Source organism: Malaclemys terrapin, chromosome 7, assembly GCF_027887155.1.
Source record: "Malaclemys terrapin pileata isolate rMalTer1 chromosome 7, rMalTer1.hap1, whole genome shotgun sequence".
Lineage (NCBI taxonomy): Eukaryota > Metazoa > Chordata > Testudines > Emydidae > Malaclemys > Malaclemys terrapin.
The window spans coordinates 96244115-96263685 of NC_071511.1; the positions used below are offsets into that span (position 1 = coordinate 96244115).

At 39.6% G+C, this 19571-nt stretch overlaps 1 protein-coding gene across 6 annotated transcripts in view; it reads right to left on the minus strand.

Annotated features, from left to right (window-relative positions):
• PDE6C (phosphodiesterase 6C) overlaps positions 1-13017 on the minus strand; it is a 65593-nt gene extending 52576 nt beyond the window's left edge. For 3 of the 6 annotated variants that reach the window (XM_054033311.1, XM_054033312.1, XM_054033313.1), the window contains exon 1: positions 12660-12691. In XM_054033311.1, the coding sequence (XP_053889286.1) occupies positions 12660-12683 (24 nt within the window). In that variant the 5' untranslated portion in view covers positions 12684-12691. Of the gene's footprint in view, positions 1-4359; positions 4410-12659; positions 12692-12809 lie in introns of those variants that run through there. The other 3 variants (XM_054033314.1, XM_054033316.1, XM_054033315.1) reach the window with 3 other exon arrangements.
• Positions 13018-19571: the final 6554 nt, after the last annotated feature.

Below are 19571 nucleotides of genomic sequence, written 5' to 3' on the forward strand. Positions count from 1 at the left end.
GTTCACTCGTGCTCCATGACCATGTCCACACAATGAGATGATTCTATAATTACGTATTGTTATTACAAGCACTAAATAAAGTTTAGTATATAGGTAGGGCCCTACCAAATTCACGGCCATGAAAAATGCATCACGGACCATGAAATCTGATCTCTCCCCATGAAATCTGGTCTTTTGTGTGCTTTTGCCCTACACAATACAGATTTCACAGGGGAGACCAGGGTGAATTGGGGGTCCTGACCCAAAAGGGAGTTGCAGGTGGGGTTGCAAGGTTATTTTAGGAGGGTCATGTTATTGCCACCCTTACTTCTGCGCTGCCTTCAGAGCTGGAAGACCAGAGAGCGGTGGCTGTTGGCCAGGCACCAGCTCTGAAGGTAGCACCCCACCCGTAGCAGCACAGAAGTGAGGGTGCAATACCATACCATGCCATTCTTACTTCTGCACTGCTGCCTTCGGAGTTGGGTGGCCAGAGAGTGGTGGCAGCTGACTGAAGGCCCAGCTCTGCAGGCAGCAGTGCAGAAGTAAGGATGGCAATACCATACCATACCATTCTTACTTCTGCACTGCTGCTGGCAGTGGCTCTGCCTTCAGAGAGAGGCTCCCAGCCAACAGCCACTGCTCTCTAGCTGCCCAGCTCTGAAGGCAGTGCTGCCGCCAGCAGCAGGGCAGAAGTAAAGGTAGCAGTACTGCAACCCCCCCTACAATAACCCCCCCTTGTGATCCTCCACAGCTCCTTTTTGGGTTAGGAGCCCTACAGTTACAACACCCTGAAATTTCAGATTTAAATAGCTGAGATGAAGAAATTTATGATTTTTAAAATCCTATGACCATGAAATTGACCAAAATGGACCATGAATTTGGTAGGGCCCTATATATAGGTGTAAATGATTTCATAGATTCATAGATTCCAAAGCCAGAAAGGACCATCATCATATTTTTGCTTAGCACTTAGGTAGTGGAGAGACCTGATTTCCTGGAAGCACATAGAATGCAATTTGAATGAAAACTACTCTCTTTTTAAGACTATGTGATAAGGATTTAAGGTCTGAGCAGTAGGAGCTCCTGCTTCAGTAATATCATTAACCCATGACATAAGAAATGTTACTGATTAAAGGCCCAATCCTGCAGTCCCTACTTAGGTAAACCTCGCGGTGATGTCAATGGGAGGTTTGCATGAGTAAGGAGTGTGGGTTTGGACCCTTTAACTCTTTTACTGGTAGAGTGGAGATGTTGATCATTTTAAGGATTACACAATTATTTTTAAAGGCCAAATCTTGGTCCCATTGAAATTTATGGGAGTTTTGCAATTGACTTCAGTGGCACCAGGATTTGGCCCTGAAGTTTCTAGTTGTTCTGTATTGGCATAGACTTCTATTTCCCTAATAAATGCATGTCTTAGTAACAATACAATAATTTCATTAATTATATTAAATTACTTTTAAAAATTGGTTGGTTGAATAATAATTGGACATCAGACCTTGGCTCTATTACATTCCCAGAACATACACGCAGAACCACTATCGGGGCAAAAAGAACATCGTGATCTTATTTAAAAACATTCAGATTATTTTTAGCTTGGCACAGTTTTTTGGACACAGAACAGTAGAACTAGATGGACCGCCCCGCTGCAAGCAGCCTTACACATGATAATATGAAGTGAACAGTGCAAGGTCTAAGGAAACGCACATCTTTCTTGAGCCTCTTGATCTTTTCTTACATAATCAGCCTTATGAATTTAGAAGGATTATCCACCAGTCTCTCCATTTGTCAGTAAGACGCAGTAAGTCAGATACTCTGTGTCACAAAAACAGCAGCATCTTAGCAGTCAGTCAGATATTGGGCCCAATCCTGCATTACTTTTGCTCCCAAAATTCCAATTGACTTCAGGTCTGAGCCTTTTGTTTTTAAAAATTAGGAAAAGTTCTTTTCACATGTACTTATCTCTTTTCTTGAGATTTAATAATAGCCCCAAACCAGACTAATATGAGCTTGTAATTAAAATAGCCTTGATTTTGGTTGACTTTTAGCAATATGATGAAATGTAGAATTTCTTGTTTATCTCCATGAAGCCATGGATAGTTTTGCAATCCATAAAGACATCTTGCTTTGTTTGTACACCCAAAATTCTCACTGAATTCAGGATCAGGCCTTCTTTCTCTAAAATGGCACCCAATTTTGATATAAACCTATGAATTAAATGTCAAGAAGCCAGATCCTCAGCTGATCTAACTGGCATAGCTCCATATGAGTATTCTACTTTACACCAGCTGATGTCTGGTGCTGAGAGGTTTGCAGACTAGACGCCACCATTTGATAACTTAAATTCAGCAAGTCTGCAGATGTCAATATTGTGAGAGAGAACGTGTCTGCTTCCCCATTTATTTCAGAACAGACATTCGGAAGCTGCCTTGTTCATACATTTGGAATTGGAGTAATGCTCGTTCTATGATACTTATAATATAACCTTTGTCTAAGTTACAAGTGAAAAGGATGAGTCTGTGAAAATAGATTAGGTGCTCTGAAAGGAGACAAGCAGATCTGACTAGTTATGTCTCAGCTAGAGACGGATCTGAACCGAAAGCCTGGATTTGAACACCCTCAAGCTTTCGGGGTGTTTTACATTGAAAACTAGACCTCAATCTGAGTACTCTCGGCTCATTCACCACCTTAAAAATCACTGCCAGCTCTGACTACCAGACATGCAGTGCCCTAGGGCAGCAAAATGCTAATGACTGATCTATTCAGTAACGGTCTGTATGGGTGACTATAGAATAATAAGGGAGAATATTTACCACTTTGCTTAGGACAGCAGAGCGGAGCCTACCTTGGTCATTAAGGACTCAGATTTACATTAGTCCCAAACTAATCTGATGTCTTCCTCCCTGTTGCACAGTAAATTACTTACATCAGAAATGTTGAATCAAGAAATATGAAGTAACAAACCACACTAGATAAAATGACCCCACCTGATTTTAAACTTCATATCCCATTGGTTTTCTCATGTTTCTCATTCTGGGTTTCTGTCCCTTGTTTGGAGTTTGGCACTTTGAGGAATGAGTCTATGCAAAACCCCATTCTGTACCCTAGGCCCACTACAAGAAGTTCAGCAAAGGAATAGAGACCCAAGCCCCAAAACAAGACACTCACTTACCTTTTTCACGTCAGGTACATTAAAAAACTTCTTGGTATGAGCAACCCATCCCACTATCCCAATGTCCAGAGGAAAAACAATCTCACTGTCTGGGGCTACGAGGTTCTCCTCAAACTTGGAGGTGGTGGTGATATTGAGAAGCCTGGTGGCAACCTCAGGGATGCCATTGCGGGCACGGCAGATGAACATGCTACACCGGTCAGCTGCCACGAGCTGTGCCAGCCTCTGCAGGGCCTTGTGCACTATCTTCTCCATGCTGCTTTCTTCCTCCTGGATTTCTGTCAGCAACTCAAAGAGCACATGAGACTCCTCCAGCCGGGTCATCTCCTTGAAGGAAACTCCATCCTTCACTTCCCCAGGGCTGACTTTGAAGATGGTTCCCAGCGCTTCTGCCCTCAGCTTTCGGTCGAAATACTCCTTGGCAAACTGGGGGTTGTTCTCTAAGTATTTCTCAACATCGTCTTTATTTATCCCACCCATTTTGTGTGACTCTTTCTTATGGCTTTTTAGAACTGCATCACCCTAGAAGCAGGAGCAGCAGCAAGAAGTCCTAATTTGGTGCTAGTAGGAAAAAGGTCCGTTGCACATACTGTACCTGTCACGGGCATAGTACAGTAGTCTTGCTCTGTGGCTTCCAAACCTTCTGGAACCCTTGAGATATGACAGAAGGCACTGGCTTAGTGTCTTCTTAGTGTGGGATCTTGGAGGCTGCTAATTAAAGAGATGTCAGGACACTAAACCCTTGAGCACTCTTAGCTCATAAATCCCAAGGGAATCATTTTAGCATTTTAAACTAACCAATCCAGTCTTAGGCTCTGTGCGGCAGTGTGATAATGCGTAAATATGTTCATGTATATACACACATACTCGCTCTTGCATATGCTGTATGACGTACTGTACAAAAGGTTTTCATTGACACCATTGGGGAAAGCCCCTTAGAATCTCTCCCCATATGTTTGTAAATTATTACTTCATGTACACGAATGTGCTCAGACATGTACATGCACAGATACACATGTGTTTGTGGGGTGAAGAGGGAATAGAAAACAGAGTTGCATAGTAAAGTTGCTTAAAATGTCAAGATTTTCTTCCCTTTCAGGTAGTTGGGAGGTGACTGATGATGGTTTATCAGTAGTGGTAGTTAAGAACCATAAAGCTATAAATGGGCCTTACACAGTAAGAGCCTGTTCAAGTCCATGGGTTTTTACCTGTGTAAGGATGGAATTAAAGCCTTAGGATTCGGTACAGTAAATGCAGGAAACCAAATAGGACGGTCATGCTACTTTTTTTCTTTGGTACATAGACATGATCTAAACAAAAAAGGTAAAATAAAGAAAGTGACCAAATGCAAATTACAATGTTAAACCTTATTGGCAAAATCCTTAGTCTGGTCAGAGTTCCATATGAACTAAATACATATGTTTGTGTTTTCATTGTTGTCCAGTCATCAGCCTCTAACCATACATGCAATAAAAACTTTAATTAAAACCACGAAGTGCACAATGACAAAACATCATATAAAAGAGTTGCATTAAATGCACTCTCTAACCAACTTAAACTGTCTCAGGAAAAGTCTGGTTGAATGGACAAGACTCACAACATGTCCGGAAGGTCAACACACTTGGTCCCTCTCTCACACTAGGGTGGGCAGCGAGTGAGTTCTGGGTTCACCAGAACATTTTGCAACCTGCTTGCTAACATTTAAATCTAGTGACTGTTGACTTGACTATCTCAGCTGATGTCAATTGTCCAGGTAAAATGTGTGGGGAAACATATTATCTCAGAAACCAAGGATCCAAGCCAGTAGAGGTCCAAAACCAACATCTTGAACTGCAGCTCAAAATAAAATGAAAGCCAGTGATATCTATGGAGCCTGGGTAAAACACGCTGACAAGCTGAACCACTATTAAATAGCTGAAGTTTTGGACTAGTCCTCAGGTGTAACTCCATGTTGAATATATTGAAGCAATCAAATCAAAAAGTGACAAAAGCAGCAATGATGGAAAGTGTGTGTAATGGCCCATATTGGATAGGAAAGAGTCTAATATCCTGGTCAGGTGAAGAGGAAAACAAGAAGTCCTGGTTACAGCTGCTATCTGGAAATCCCAGAGCAGCTCAAGGTCCAGTAAAACTCTTAGTGTGCAAACATGAGTAACAAAAGGCAGGTGAACTCCCTCAACTAATATGGCTTCTGCCATTATATCTGCAGAGAGACTGGGGGAAATCTGGTGGCAGATGGTAAAGATCAGAAATACATTTTTAGCTGCTAGGTTATGATTTATATTAATTATTGGGTGAAGGAAGAATCTTGAGGAAGTCTTTTGTACAATTGTAGAGCATAAAATAGAGATGGTCCTTTCTAAGTACTGTGAGTATACCTTGAAAATAAATCAATGAAATAATAGTTGTTTTCCCTAGCACACCACTGTTGCTTGGTTTTGTCAGGACTGAACCTGAGGACTAGCTCTCAACCATGCCTAAATCTCAGCCAGGAACGAAAGTGTTGTATACACTAGGAATTTTTCCATAAAATTTGCTATCGTTGCTACCAATGGTTCAACTCCACAGAACCATCGTGTGAACACTAATGCAGACAACGCTCTCTCGGTGCTTTAAGTTGTGTACAATCAATATCTGCTCTGAGTAAGGTTAGATTAAATTGTATTTAAAATTGCTGGGGAGCCTCTGAGCCCACTAGAACTCTCACTATTGCCTGTACCAGTGGAGTTGGAATGATGGTAGCAATTGTGGACATTTTTAGGGGAAAAAAATCCCAATGTAGATGTAGGCTGGGAAAATGTAATGGCTATAAACTGTTTTGGTCCATTGAACAGTGTAGAGTTGAATTCAATCAACATACTAATGGGACTGTGACCCAAATGAAACTCCTCTTGTAACCACAACATACATAGTGAGGAAGGGATGACAAAATAGAGCCCTGCAGAACTCCACAAGAGCGGGCCCATGGGACTGATGAGCAATTGACCAAACCTACCCTTTGGATCTTCTCAATGTGAAAAGAACAGAGACACCAAAATAAACACTGTTTATCCCTGCCAGGACCCACAGATGTATCAACACCAACTTGTGTCTACTGTTCTAAAGGCAACTGACAGATGTAAAAGAATCAGCACAGACATCTGGGGACGGATCCTCTGGTGCAGCCAAACAGCCCAGAGAACAAGTCAAGGGTTGGTGTGCAAACGTGACTTTTCACTTGCTTCCCTATTCTGGTACATGCTGTTCCTCCTGCCCTGTGTTAAAGCAACCTGACAACTGAAATATGCCAAACTGAAATAGCCACAAAGGCTCATAAGTGCATCTGAGGATCAGCGTAGCACAGAGGCAACCTGGCAATCCTGCCTCCTTTCCTCTAGCCATGCTCCTTTTTCTTTATTACATCAGCAGCCTGGTGAATGGCAGAAATGCCCTTGTGTTGGATTTGTGATACTGGAGCATCTCCTTTACACCCTGAGCTGGTTACGTTGACTTTAGGCAAGATTATCCGGGCAGCATGGTGCAAAGTCCCTACATCACAATAGCTCTGGCCCCTGAGCTTTGTCCACCAACAAAAAGAGATCAATGATCAACACCATTAACATAGTTACTGTCCCATACCCAGTAGGCACAGGAGCAGGGTCAGCAGAAGAAGTAGTCATCTTTCTATGTTCTTACACAATTGTTTCATAATATGATCAGAATGCATGAAAGCAACATGACAGACATTTGATGTTTGTTTCTATATAGAGAGGCATTTATTCATAGAGTATTTTTTATATTTCCACATACATTATACTACTTTTTAAAAGAGAGAATTATAAAGAACTGTACTAATAAACCAAAGCAGGAGGATGATGGAAAACAAGCGTTGTGTTGTATTTTCTAATCTTTTTCTATCATATTTTTCTACCAACACTGGGACTTTCTATATAGTGATTCTTAGGGTATTATAAACTCTCCAATCTGTTTTAGCTCAAACCTTCAAGAAAATTACACAGAAACATTCCCCTTTATTAACTGTGAGAAACCAGCTTTGCCAACATTACTTGTGTACAATGGCATAATCTCATTAATCCTGAAAAAATGCAGCCACCTATGTCCAGGCTACAGAAGCAAGACTGAAGGGAGACAAGGCTGCCTAACAGCCAGTGCTACAGTATGTGTTGGTATAGTAAAATGGCTATGTAGACCCCTTTGTGTTGGCATAATTAACAGACTCATTAGAGCATGATAAATGGGGCTCCAAAATTCCATACAGCATAAGAATCAAAGCTATGCAATAGCAGTATGTTTTGTTAATTATAATCACAAACAGCTTTTTTTTTTCTTTTTCTGTTTGCTAGGGGCAGGAATGACTACCCTTTCCCCTGCAAAAAACAAACAAACAAACAACACAGGGCATTAACAATTGGTGACATGAATAAAAAACTTGATAGACACCCATTTTTATATCGTATATAACTTTAATACTGTATATAGCCACTCGGTACTGTATTGTTAAAAAACAATGCAGAGGGATGTGAAGCAACAAATTAACATTGGCTGATAAACTTGAAAAGAATGCCTGTTCATAGCATAGTCCTGTTCAAAAACAAACTAGGCATGGTCCTGCTAGTGAAGGCAGGGGGCTGGACTTGATGACCTTTCAAGGTCCCTTCCAGTTCTAGGAGATGGGATATCTCCATTAATTTAAATACTTAGCATTAAAGAACACCATTTCACAGATTATCAGCTGTGCAGCTGTCACTGTCAAGTCAGGTAGCTGTGAACAAAAAGGGCACCCAACCCTCCTTTTGACCCATGACATTACTGTTTCTATATGCTACCGCATGTTTCCAATATCAGTCCCTATCAAAGCTCTTTATTTTAATATTTTTTCAGTGTAAATCTCCTGCCTCATCCATTTGTGTTTAAGAAAGTTCATCATCCTGGTGACTCTCCCTGTTTTGTTTTTTTGGCGGGGTTGGGGGAGGATGGGTGGGTAGGTGAGGTGGGTTTGAGACTGCTAAAGCCTAGAAGATCAAACATTTTAGCAGTAGTAGTTGAGTATGTTGCCTGCATCATTGACAGTCCCACGTTGTTGCAATTCCTATATAGAATATATTTTTACACAATATATAGGAGATTCGATCACAGTATTATCCCCCAAAGTGGGGTTTGAGCTTAGATTTTTGGTCTGCTTTTGATAACACTGATTTATTTGTGATCTTATTATTGTTTGCTTTCTGGGGCTGTCAGCTCCTTGAATATTGTGCTATGGTTTTTATTATAGGCGAATTGATAGGACTTGTGTGCTTTTTAATTGCCTAAGAAAAACAGTTCAAATCTTTTAGCTCCCTTTTAGACTAATTTTATATGGTGTATGCAGTGCCTTTGCTAGTTTTTAGTAGTTGATAGTTTTCCTTAGTTGTGACAGTTTACAATTAACTCTAGTAACTTGTGTCCCCGTTTTTTAAGCTGATAACAGCTAAACTGGCTTAGTGTAATTCTGCTAAATTCTATAGCATACATCTACTTATCTACAAATAATGAATCATGTTTGTTGCATGAGATCACAGATTCAGACCATCCTTCATTTCAGATGCAATTTGGTTGACCTTAGGTTGACCTTTCTTTAAATTATTTGATAACTGCAAAGGATCTTCTTTATTCAATTCACTTTGGCACCTGCAATTTTTTCTGCTAAGTGTTTGTGAAAACATACAGAAAGAGATAGCATCAAGGTAAAAACTCTTTATTGGTGCTTAGGTTTGGAACAAACTCTTCCTTTTTAACTAACTGCTTTATTAAGCCTGTTTTACTTGTGCCATTGTTACTTGTTTTCTGAAGTCACTTATTTATAACTAGGAAAACACCAACCTAATGATGCTTTTTGAGCGCCTTATACTTCTTTATTGTGATCTGTAAATTAAACTGCTTCAATGTTTAGGAGCCCCAGGACTTCAGTGTATATGTATGCATTAAATTCATCATACCCCAATAAAGCATCTGGGTTCTTTTACAGATCCTCCATTCCTTCTCTCAGTTCTACAATTTTAAAACATTTTTTCTTAGTAATACAGTCCCACATTTGTATGTATCTATTACAAGAAGTTATACCTAAAAAAATCTGCACATGTTCCCAGTACTCAGATCTCCTAATATAGGATTTTACTGTCAAGCTTCCTAAAAGGTGTCAATAAAGAACACATTTTTAGTGAATATGAGATTTAAACGTTCACAGTATTATACAGAGAGGTTTAACATTAGAAGTTCACTCAGCATAATCATTTTCAGTGCAACATGAACAGAAAAAATAGTACACGTGCTTGACGTTGACAGTGTTGCTATTTCAAAGTAATTCTGACATATACGTGGTTTGTTATTTTATCATGTATGACGTAACCTACCTTTGACGTTTACAGTTACTACATCACATAAAACTATTTATGGCATAGTTCTTAGTTGTATGCTAGTCCTGAGCTCTTACAGTCCATGGAAATTCCTAAGACGGATAACTGACAGAGGTGGTTATTTAAATAGATTCAAGTAGCATATAAATGCCAAAGGTATTTATAAGGTTTCCCATTCAGCTCAGTGTTTATGTCTGAGTGTGGTATATCTCCATGTTGACAGTAGTTAATATAGTTAATTCATCTAAGAGTTTCAAAACAAACATAGATGTAATGTGTTTACTTTAATTGCAAAAATTCCCAAAATATGTATTTTTGTGGCCTCTGTCTGGATATACTAGGTTGATATGATTAATCCATGATATTAATGTTCAGAAATTTTTATAATTTTAAAAAATGTTTAGTAACAATTTGGCAGAATACTAGTGCAACCCAAAATCACAAGATTCACATGAAGCACATTTTTCTGAAATCTGTAAAACATTAAAATATGTTTGGGAAAGCATCAACACAGTAAGAAAATAAATAATGTAGCAAAAAATGTTGGCTTCACTTTCCTATTGATATATTTTATAATCCTTAGAACAAACATAATTAGGCAAAGCTAAAAGGCAAGAAATCACTGAATGAAAAGAAGTAGATGGAGTAGCTATTATACAAGTGCTGTCGTATGTACTTCAATACTGACAGTCTGTAAACAATGGACAATAATAAATGGTAATGTATTGAGCTGGGAAAATATGTCCAGTGAGGTGCCAAAAGAATCTGTGCTAACTCTGGTTTTCTGTAACATTATTAATAACCCAGAACAAGAGATAGATATCACATTAATTGAATGTGCACATGATACTTAATGGAGAGGCTTTGTGAACACAAGTGAAGACACAAATACAAAGGGGCCTACAGAGGTTACAAATATGGGCAAGATATAATAAAATGAGATTCACCCCAGAAGAATGCAAAATAGTGCATCTAGATAAGAATGAGCCAAAACATAGATATTCAATGAAAGGAGAATATATGGAAAGTACTAATGCTGAAGAAGACGTAGGTATGATCATGGACAGCAAGTTAGAAATGAAGTTGCATTGTTCTACGGCAGCAAAAAAAAAAAGTACTTTTGTGCTACATATAGCAACATACCATGGCATGGACTAGTGTCATAATATTAATAATCTATCTACATTTGTTTGGTGAGATCACGCTTATAATGCTATGTTTGAGTTCTTGGCACCTTGATGCTAAAAAGATGTCTACGAATTGGAATAATTCAAAGATAAAATTATTAAGAAGCTAGGGGAATTGACTTACAAGAGCTAATTTTGCATTGCTTGCCTAAATGAACATAGGAGGGATATGAAAACCACCTACAAGTATGTGAAGGTTTAAATACAAAAATGGGAATGGAATTTTTAAGGCAATCCAAGGCAGCATAACTAAGTGTAATGGAATGGCATAATATTAAAGAAAGGAAAGTTTAGGCTCCGAAAAAGGAATAATTTCCTAAGTGTGAGATCTAGCTGACTGCAGAATTACCTCCCAGACTAAGTCATGGCATTCTGATCACTTGAATAATAGAAAACTGTATTGGACCAATTATTCAAGAATATCCTGGAGGGAACACTAGGGCACCAGCATGGGGCTGGATAAAATATAGCTAATGAGCATGTTTGTATCTAATCCCCAGGATTCTGCCATATATAGTAATTTATCTGATAGATTTTAATAATTTTCTAATAATCAGAGAATTGGTATTAAAAAATAAGGGCCTTACTCATGACACTTGACATAATAGCCACAATCCTCTTACATGGTGCAATTATGCCCGTCAGGCCTGTGTCCCTAACAGTGCTAACTTTTGTAGCCTACAAAGCCTGGTGCCACTTCTCCTCCTCCTCCACACTTTGAGGGCCTAACAATGCACAGGCTAATCTCAGCTTTCATTTTTCTTTTTAAAGTAAAAGTTTAGCCCTTTCCCTTACAAAGTTTTAAAAATATTATCAGTTAGATTTTTCCAGAAGGTTACAGGTTATTCATGGTTCCCCCTACTGCTATTGTCTACCTTTGGGGACCTGTCAAACCAATGGCTGTAGGTTCCCTCAGTTTGGGGGAGGGGGGTAGAAACTAGAATAATTTGCTGCTGTAGGTTGAAGGTCTTGCTTGGTTGCCACTGGCAGCACTAGCAGCTGCTGCAGACTTTCTCCCATCTGGCTGCCTACAACTGAGATGGTTTCAGTGCAATGTAGTCTTTGCTCACTAGTGAGGGTTACTCAATAGCATGTAATGCAAATTAGTGTATGGACAAAGCATGTGACTGACAGCAAAGGACACCAGCATTGTAATCCTGGCACTGACACTTGGGCCTTGATTTTTAAAGGTATTTAGCCATTGCTGCACTCAGCGTTACAACACCTAACTGATTTAGGTGCCTAAATCTCATTTTAAGTGATGTAAGTACTTGGGAGCCTAAATCCCATCAATAATCAATTAGATTAAGGCTCATAAATATCTAAATCCCTTTTTGAAAGTGAGATTTATGTTCCTAAATCAGTCAGGCATTGCAATGCTCAGCACAACACCTAAGTACTTTTAAAAATCTGGGCCTTAACATTTCTGCGTGTTTCCCCATCTGCAAAATGAGGATGACACTATTTCCCTATTTGACAAGAATGCTACAACAACTAAGTAGCTAATGTTTGTAAAACATTTTACAAGAGCTAAAATTCACCTGACGGGCACCATGTATAAAAGTTTTTGTTAGAGGAATATCTCCAAAGAATTGCATGTCAAGAAAAGCTCGTACATGTTTTCTTTTGAGGATACAACAAGAACAATTATAATATTAACAAAATATGCATCTAAAAATTTGCCATGTGGTCTTAAACTCCAGGTTAAAAAAATAGTGATTAACATTTTGTAAAACATCTACCATATTTATTGTTACCATTTTTTATCTAATCTCTCTCTCTTTCTAGTTCTTCTCTGGCAAATTGCATGCATGCATGTTTATCTAATCTAAAGAGCATTTAAAATCTATAATAAATCTATTGATCCAAAACAGCTTTATGACATGTAATGCACATTATGATTTTAAAACAATGGGCAAATAAACTCACCTGGTTCATCTCTTTCTCTCTCATATTGAACTGCTAAAAAATATATTTTAAACTCGTCAGTTAACCAGAGCGCTAACTGCAAAGCTCCCCCTAGAAAGCATTGTGAGAAAATTGAATGACAATCATTTAATAAGCCGCAAAAGTACTCACTGATACAACTTCTCTTTCTGCTATCAGGAAAAATTCACCTGCCAGCACTTCTGAGCTGCTCTTTGATACTATCTTGACAGGACAATATGCCTTGTTGACAGTTTCACAGACTGAATACTGTTTGTGCTTACTTATAGTGCAATAGATGGAAATCCATTGGAAAGCAGGAGGACAGAAAGGGTTTCCAGGAGAAGTTGATCCTTGTTTTGTCCAGGCACTTACTGATGTTACTAGTCAGTGGTTGTTGATGGTTACTTTCTCTGGTTTGAATATTAATTTGTTTGTCACAGTAAATATTATCCTACCTACTGAAATGGATTCAGATCCTATGAGTCACACGGACTGAGCATGCACAGTAACTTCTGCTGAAGCTGCTGCCCTCACTTGCCCCCCCTCAATCAGCGGGTACAGGTCATCTCTGCTATAGTTCATGATGCTGTGGCACTCTTAAATGCCATTATCCAATACCATTTCTTGGGCTGCCAAAAAGATAACCATAAACTATTAATCAATTATATGAACAGTGATGTAAACTGCACACTGGGAGCCAAATTCTCATTTCAGATACAATCCAGAGTAATTCTATTAGGCCAACACTTACGGGCCTGATTCTGCAACTGTTATATACATGCAAGTAGTCTGCACATAGGTAACCCCTTTGGCTTCAGTGAATAAGGGTTATTTGCACGAGTAAGGATTGCAGCATCCGCCCTTCGTTCTTGACGTGATTGAGATACTATAGACGCTATAAACTAGAAATAATACTAATACCTTTCTCCTAAGGATTTTGGGTAAAATCCTGGCCCAATTGCAGTCAATGGGAGTTTTATCATTTACATCAATGGGGCCAAGATTTCCCCCAAAGGTTGGTGAGTTTTTATTCATTAATGTTTGTTAAGTGCATTGATCTCCTTGCCTAGAAGCAGGGCCGGCTCTAGGATTTTTGCCGCCCCAAGCAAAAACAATTTTGGCCGCCTGCCCGCCCCCCCCCGGTTTTTTTCTTACCCCACCCCCGGCCCTGCCTCAATTCCGCCCCTTCCCCAAATCCCCAGCCCTGCCTCCTCCCCCCAGGCTCTCAAGCCTAGGAGGGAGGGAGGGAGAGGGAGAAGCAGCGCGTGCTGCTCGCCCTCCCTCCCAGGCTCTCAAACCTGGGAGGGAGGGGGAGATCCCGAGTGGCCGCAGCGCGCAAATCAGCTGTTTTGCGCGCCGCGGCCGCTCAGGATCTCCCCCTCCCTCCTGGGTTTGAGAGCCTGGGAGGGAGGGCGAGCAGCAGCGCCCGAGCGGCAGCAGCGGAGGTGAGTTAGGGCGGCCGGGGCACATTTTTAGGGGCGGCGTGGCCTGCGCCAGAATGCCGCCCCTAAAAATGTGCCGCCCCAAGCACCAGCTTGTTTTGCTGGTGCCTAGAGCCGGCCCTTCCTAGAAGGTGCTGTAAAAGTGCAGCATCATATTATTATTTAGTCAATTTGGATCAGAACAGGAAAAGTATGATGAAACATACTTGCTTTTGAAATGATTATTATAGATGGAAACAATTGACTCAGCTATGCAGGAAAATGCTAAAAAGCAACCAAGTATTCTAATGATAAACCTTGATTCAGTTGTTTCCCACATTTAATTATGTGAAAGCAAATCTTGCTTTGTTGGCTCTGCCAGTCAGAGAAAGAAATTAAATGCTGGGATTTTGTGATGCCAGCAATTCCTCTTGTCTGTATCATGGATAAACCACATGTAGCTAAACAATGGTAAACCAGATTTAACACATTTGGAAACATTTTTCACTTTGAATTGCTGACGTTGTATCTCATATAGTACCCTCGTTTTCCTTGGTTTTGCCTTTCATGGGTTTTATTTTGTTAATATAAAACAATAACAATACAATAATAAACAATAACTTCCCACATATATAACGCCTTTTATTCTGAAACATCCCAAAGCACTTTCACAAACTTAACAGATATGCAAACTATACGTGAGAATTATTAACGCCTCCCTCGCCCCCCCCCACCTCCACTGAAACACATCCACTTCTGGGATTAAATGTAGTTGCTGTTTAATACCAAACATAGACGAATACTACAGAACAATTTAGGTACAATGTGAAGAGGACTACCCTATCTAAGCGAAGCTGCAGGGAAATGGTACGTAATTGGAATGGAGTCCGCCAGGATGGTATTGGCCAGGACACTGGGATTAAAGTCCCCACTCTTATGAAGATCTTTGGTCTGCAGGACCTGCATTTACGTCTCTTTTGCAGCACAGTGCCCCCTAGGACTAGGATGGGCTAGTGGTCTCTGAGAGAAGAGTTTGTTCCTTGGCTTTGTTCCTTGGAGAACTCCCATACACTTATGTAACTTTGTTTTAAATGTAATTTAAACTCTGTTTTAAATTCATCTGCATTTGACCTCTTAGAAGAAAAGACACACAGCACTTTTCTTATTTTATCTTAGCTTAATGCAGTTGTGGGTCCTTATATAACATAGACCAGGAAAAAATTAATACTGACTGTAAAAAGGCCATTCTCATGGCCTAGCACAAGCATACTATTTCAGCACATAGAGCATCCAAGTCTGAGTCTTGAGTTTGGTCCCTTGCTCCAGAGTGGCAGGGCCTGGATGTACTGCACAAGCAGCATACTGAGTCTGTGGTGGGAGAGAGTGCATCTGACCAGCTCAGAAGAGACATTGTCTGGCACTAGATGCATCTCTTTCTCTCATTTGCTGCAAGAACAATGTGTTGTGATATTGGAATTTTTGAGTGTGTAGGGAGTAAATGGGAACTGGGGGTTCCCAGGGGTTTCTAGACAGGTTCTAAGGACTTGCCCAGGAAACAAAATTCTGATGCAGAAGACAAAGAAATAAAAACAAAAGCATCTGAAAACCTCTCTTTCCACTTAATTGACAATATGTGGTATATTTTAATTTTCCCACCCTGAAAATTTCATTTTCATCAATATAAATAGCACTGTATTCCATATACCAAGGGAAAATTAACTGTCATAGTCAGCATGACGAATAAACCAGGATAGATGGATTTGGGCGATGTGTTTAGTGTTCAGAAGGAAAAAATATTATTGCAAATGAATTATCTCAAGTTTGCTTCTTGTCTGCTCAGAAGTAAATCTAGGAAGGAGATGGTAGAGCCCATTAAAAGCAGACTTATAAGCAGACACAAACCCTTTTTCTCTCAAGGAATCTAGAAGAGAAATTTGTGAGCACAGAATCACAATCTTTATAAGGGAGACCACTTTGCTGCTGAAAATGCAGTTAACATTTTAAAAACCAAATTATTTTAATTACTCTTTTTGAAGACTCTAAGGTAAAATTAGTGCTCAAGCAAAGAGTCAGGTTGTCATTTTTGGAAGCTGTAAGTCCTTTAACTACAAAACAAATACACAGGCAGGAGTAGTGCAAGTAATAACGTTTTTCAGCCCATTGTGTCCTTGGCCTGTATGCTTTAACTGCTGTCAACTGGAGGAGGTGGGGCAATTGTGACCATGATGTGGATGTTTGTGTCCTACAAAGTACACTGAGATCACTGGTTCATTTCATGTCATTTGTTGTCTCTTGTTAGAAAGGACCTGATCTCAGAAGATAGTGTCCTGCACACTGCTACTTGTGAATGAGGCCCTAGAAATAAATAATAATTAGCCAACAAAGAACCAGAAGATGGGAACAAAAAGTCTTTCTATCTGTATCAAGTTGGACAAGACTTAAACTAAATGCTCTATATCCTATTGCCAATACTTTGAGCCAGCCTTTCTCCTAAGAACTAAAATCTTACTATGTTGCCATAAATAAAATTCTAGTCCTTTCAATATTTAAACTTAAATGTTGCAGTGTTAGAAATATTTTAAGTTATTTTCTCTCTTGTTCCTTCCTAATTTTCTTTCATTATAAAGTCATAATAAAGCTAAATAAATCATACAGTGAAAGCTTTCTTTTATAGTTTCCTTTAAAAATCTGACTTTTTCACTATAGTTACTGTCACTGTCATTATGGAAAACACAGTTACTATCCTTATGGAAAATATTAATTACTTTTACAGGCTATTCATGGGGAAAGCATTTTAATGGAAAATCAGTGCCAGAAATTCTCGTTTTCCCCCTCTTTACTAACTTTAAAGGTAGAATACTTTTTTTCTCAGTAAAATGCAGCTGAAAAAATACATACTGGTTTCAAAATGTCCATACTTTTCACAATACGCTGTCAAAATTTAAGAATCAGCTAGTGAAACAGCACAAGTTTGACTACCAACTCACATTGATCTGCTATAAATTTTGTAAATGTATTCTGAGTTTTATAAATAGTTCTTTTGTTTACATCGTATTGGAGCTGTAAGAATGTTTTTTCTTCCTCCTAAGCTTTTCCAAGAATCTATGAGCCATTCACTTCCATTCATATGATCTGTGTTCACATGATCTGTGTCCCTCCATGAGTGGGGGGACATAAAACCTGCAGTGCTACACTCTGGATATATGGAACTGGATGGAATGTGCTGAAAGATGGTAGCTATTCTCCTATCAAACTCGCAGGCCAACCTAGTGTAAATTATCATTAACTGAGTCAACATTAATTTGCAGAGGGTTATCTTTGCAATGTTGAATCCTGCTTGTGGGTGTGGTCAGGACAGTGGCAGATGATGATACTCTGGCAGCCTCGGCGAAAGCTGGATTGGGCCAGTTGCCTGTAAAAATGCCAGGCATACATGTAATAAACTCTAAGGGCAAGGAACCTGAGGCAGTTAGGTACCCAAATCTCATTGAATTTTAATGGGGTTTGGGTGCCCAGCTCCCTTAGACTCTTTTGAAAATTCCAGTGATAATGTTTTCAAAGGGGAATTATATTAGTGTAATATTAAAGGCACAGACCTGATCCTGAAACATGATTTGGGATTAAAAATAAGGGTACAGATTTTGCAGAGGTCAGAATCAAGAGAATGGCTAGTAACAATGCTTAGCAAGGTGGCAGAGAGAAATTATAGAAATGTTTTATCTGACATTAAATAAACAGCATAGAGCTATCAAGGGTAATAAAGTTAGTTACACCCCTCTTCATTGTTGCTATTTATCTTGTTAGAAGATGGACAAAGCAAATCAGTTATATGGAGTTGTGCACCCATGTATCTGAGACTCCTATGTGTATCCATCTCTCTTAGAGCTATATGTGCATAACTGTCTCCCATCAGTATTAACAGGAATTAAGGGAGAGGTTTTAAAAGCTGCCCAGGGGACATGGATGCCTAGTTCTCTTTAATTTTAATGGGTCCAAATTTCTTAGGCAGCACTGAAAATATCATTCTAAATTGAAAGCTTTTGCTCATTGACATTACAATATACAGCACCTTTGTATGTGTTACATGTACTATTTTATAGGGTCTTACTACAAACAAGTTTAATGTATTATAGCACTGTAAGAATATTTTTTATGAGGAATGGCTTCAAGAGTTTGAACTTATTCTCAATAGAGACAACTTGGAACTGACCTAGGATGAGATCTGAGAAAGAGAACCAAAATAAATTGCTCTTAGTGCAAAGGGTCCAAACAACAAATATCTCAGACTGAGAATCAGGAAATGGGGCATAAACAAAGAATTCAGGCAAACTATTCCACTAGATTAGTAGTTACTATATGGAAGAAAGAACGAGGAGCACTTGTGGCACCTTACAGACTAACAAATTTATTTGGACATGCATCCAATGAAGTGGGTTTTAGCCCACAAAAGCTTATGCACAAATACATTTGTTAGTCTCTAAGGTGCCATAAGTACTCCTGTTCTTTTTGCTGATACAGACTAATCCGGCTGCTGCTCTAAAACCTATATGGAAGAACTTGACAAGGAAGATAAATAGTAAAAACAAATTAAATCACATAGCTTAATATTTTTATTGAGACAGAGGAAACTGAACGGTTGAGATAAGCTTCAGGGGAAGGACATGTTTATTGGACTAGGTGCCCTATTTCTGTCCAGCATGTGCTTTTACAAAGTACATTTCCCCCCTCTTGTTGAGCAGCTCTAAATTTGAATGAGTTTTTTTTTTTTTAATTCTGAAATGAATGGGCATTTGGCATTGGCTTCAACTAACAGCCTTAGCCCCTTACTCTTTAAAAACACGGAAGTGATGTGAATATGTGAACTGGTGCTGCTGCGAATGCTTTTTTCTACCCTGCTCTGAGTCACATAGCTGGAAAATGTTTAACAGGGTTTCTCTAATGCTTCTAAAGATGTTGAAACTACAGAACAAATATTGACCAAGAGGCACCACCACTTGCCTGGATAGGAGAAAAATAATCTTTTATATAACTAAAAACAGTTTGCCAAGAAAGAAACTTTGGAGGAACTTTGCCTCATCATTTACGTAGAAAGGGACCCGAGTGGGGTGTGCAAACGTTAGTACATTCACAATCATGTGTATCCCCACCAGGCTTGTGTTAGGACTGAAGTGAGTGGTGGTCTTTTGCCTCCTCCGAAGGCAGGACCCAAAAAATGTCCCCAGGCTGCAGCTGCACACATCTGTTGCACTCTGGAGCAGGCTATGAAAGGCTTTCAGGCTGTAGCTCGGGACAGCTCCTGGTGCCTGGAAGCTGGGCTTGGGTTCTCAGGCACCAGCAAGGTCTGGGGCTCTGGAACAAACAGCTACCCGATCTGAGTGGAACGTTCACACACATACCACGAGGCTGCCAGCATTCGAAGGGTAGAAACAGGAAATCTGGGGGAGACAAATGAGGCCACAAGCTGTAACTCCGCTGGGTACACTGGAGAAGC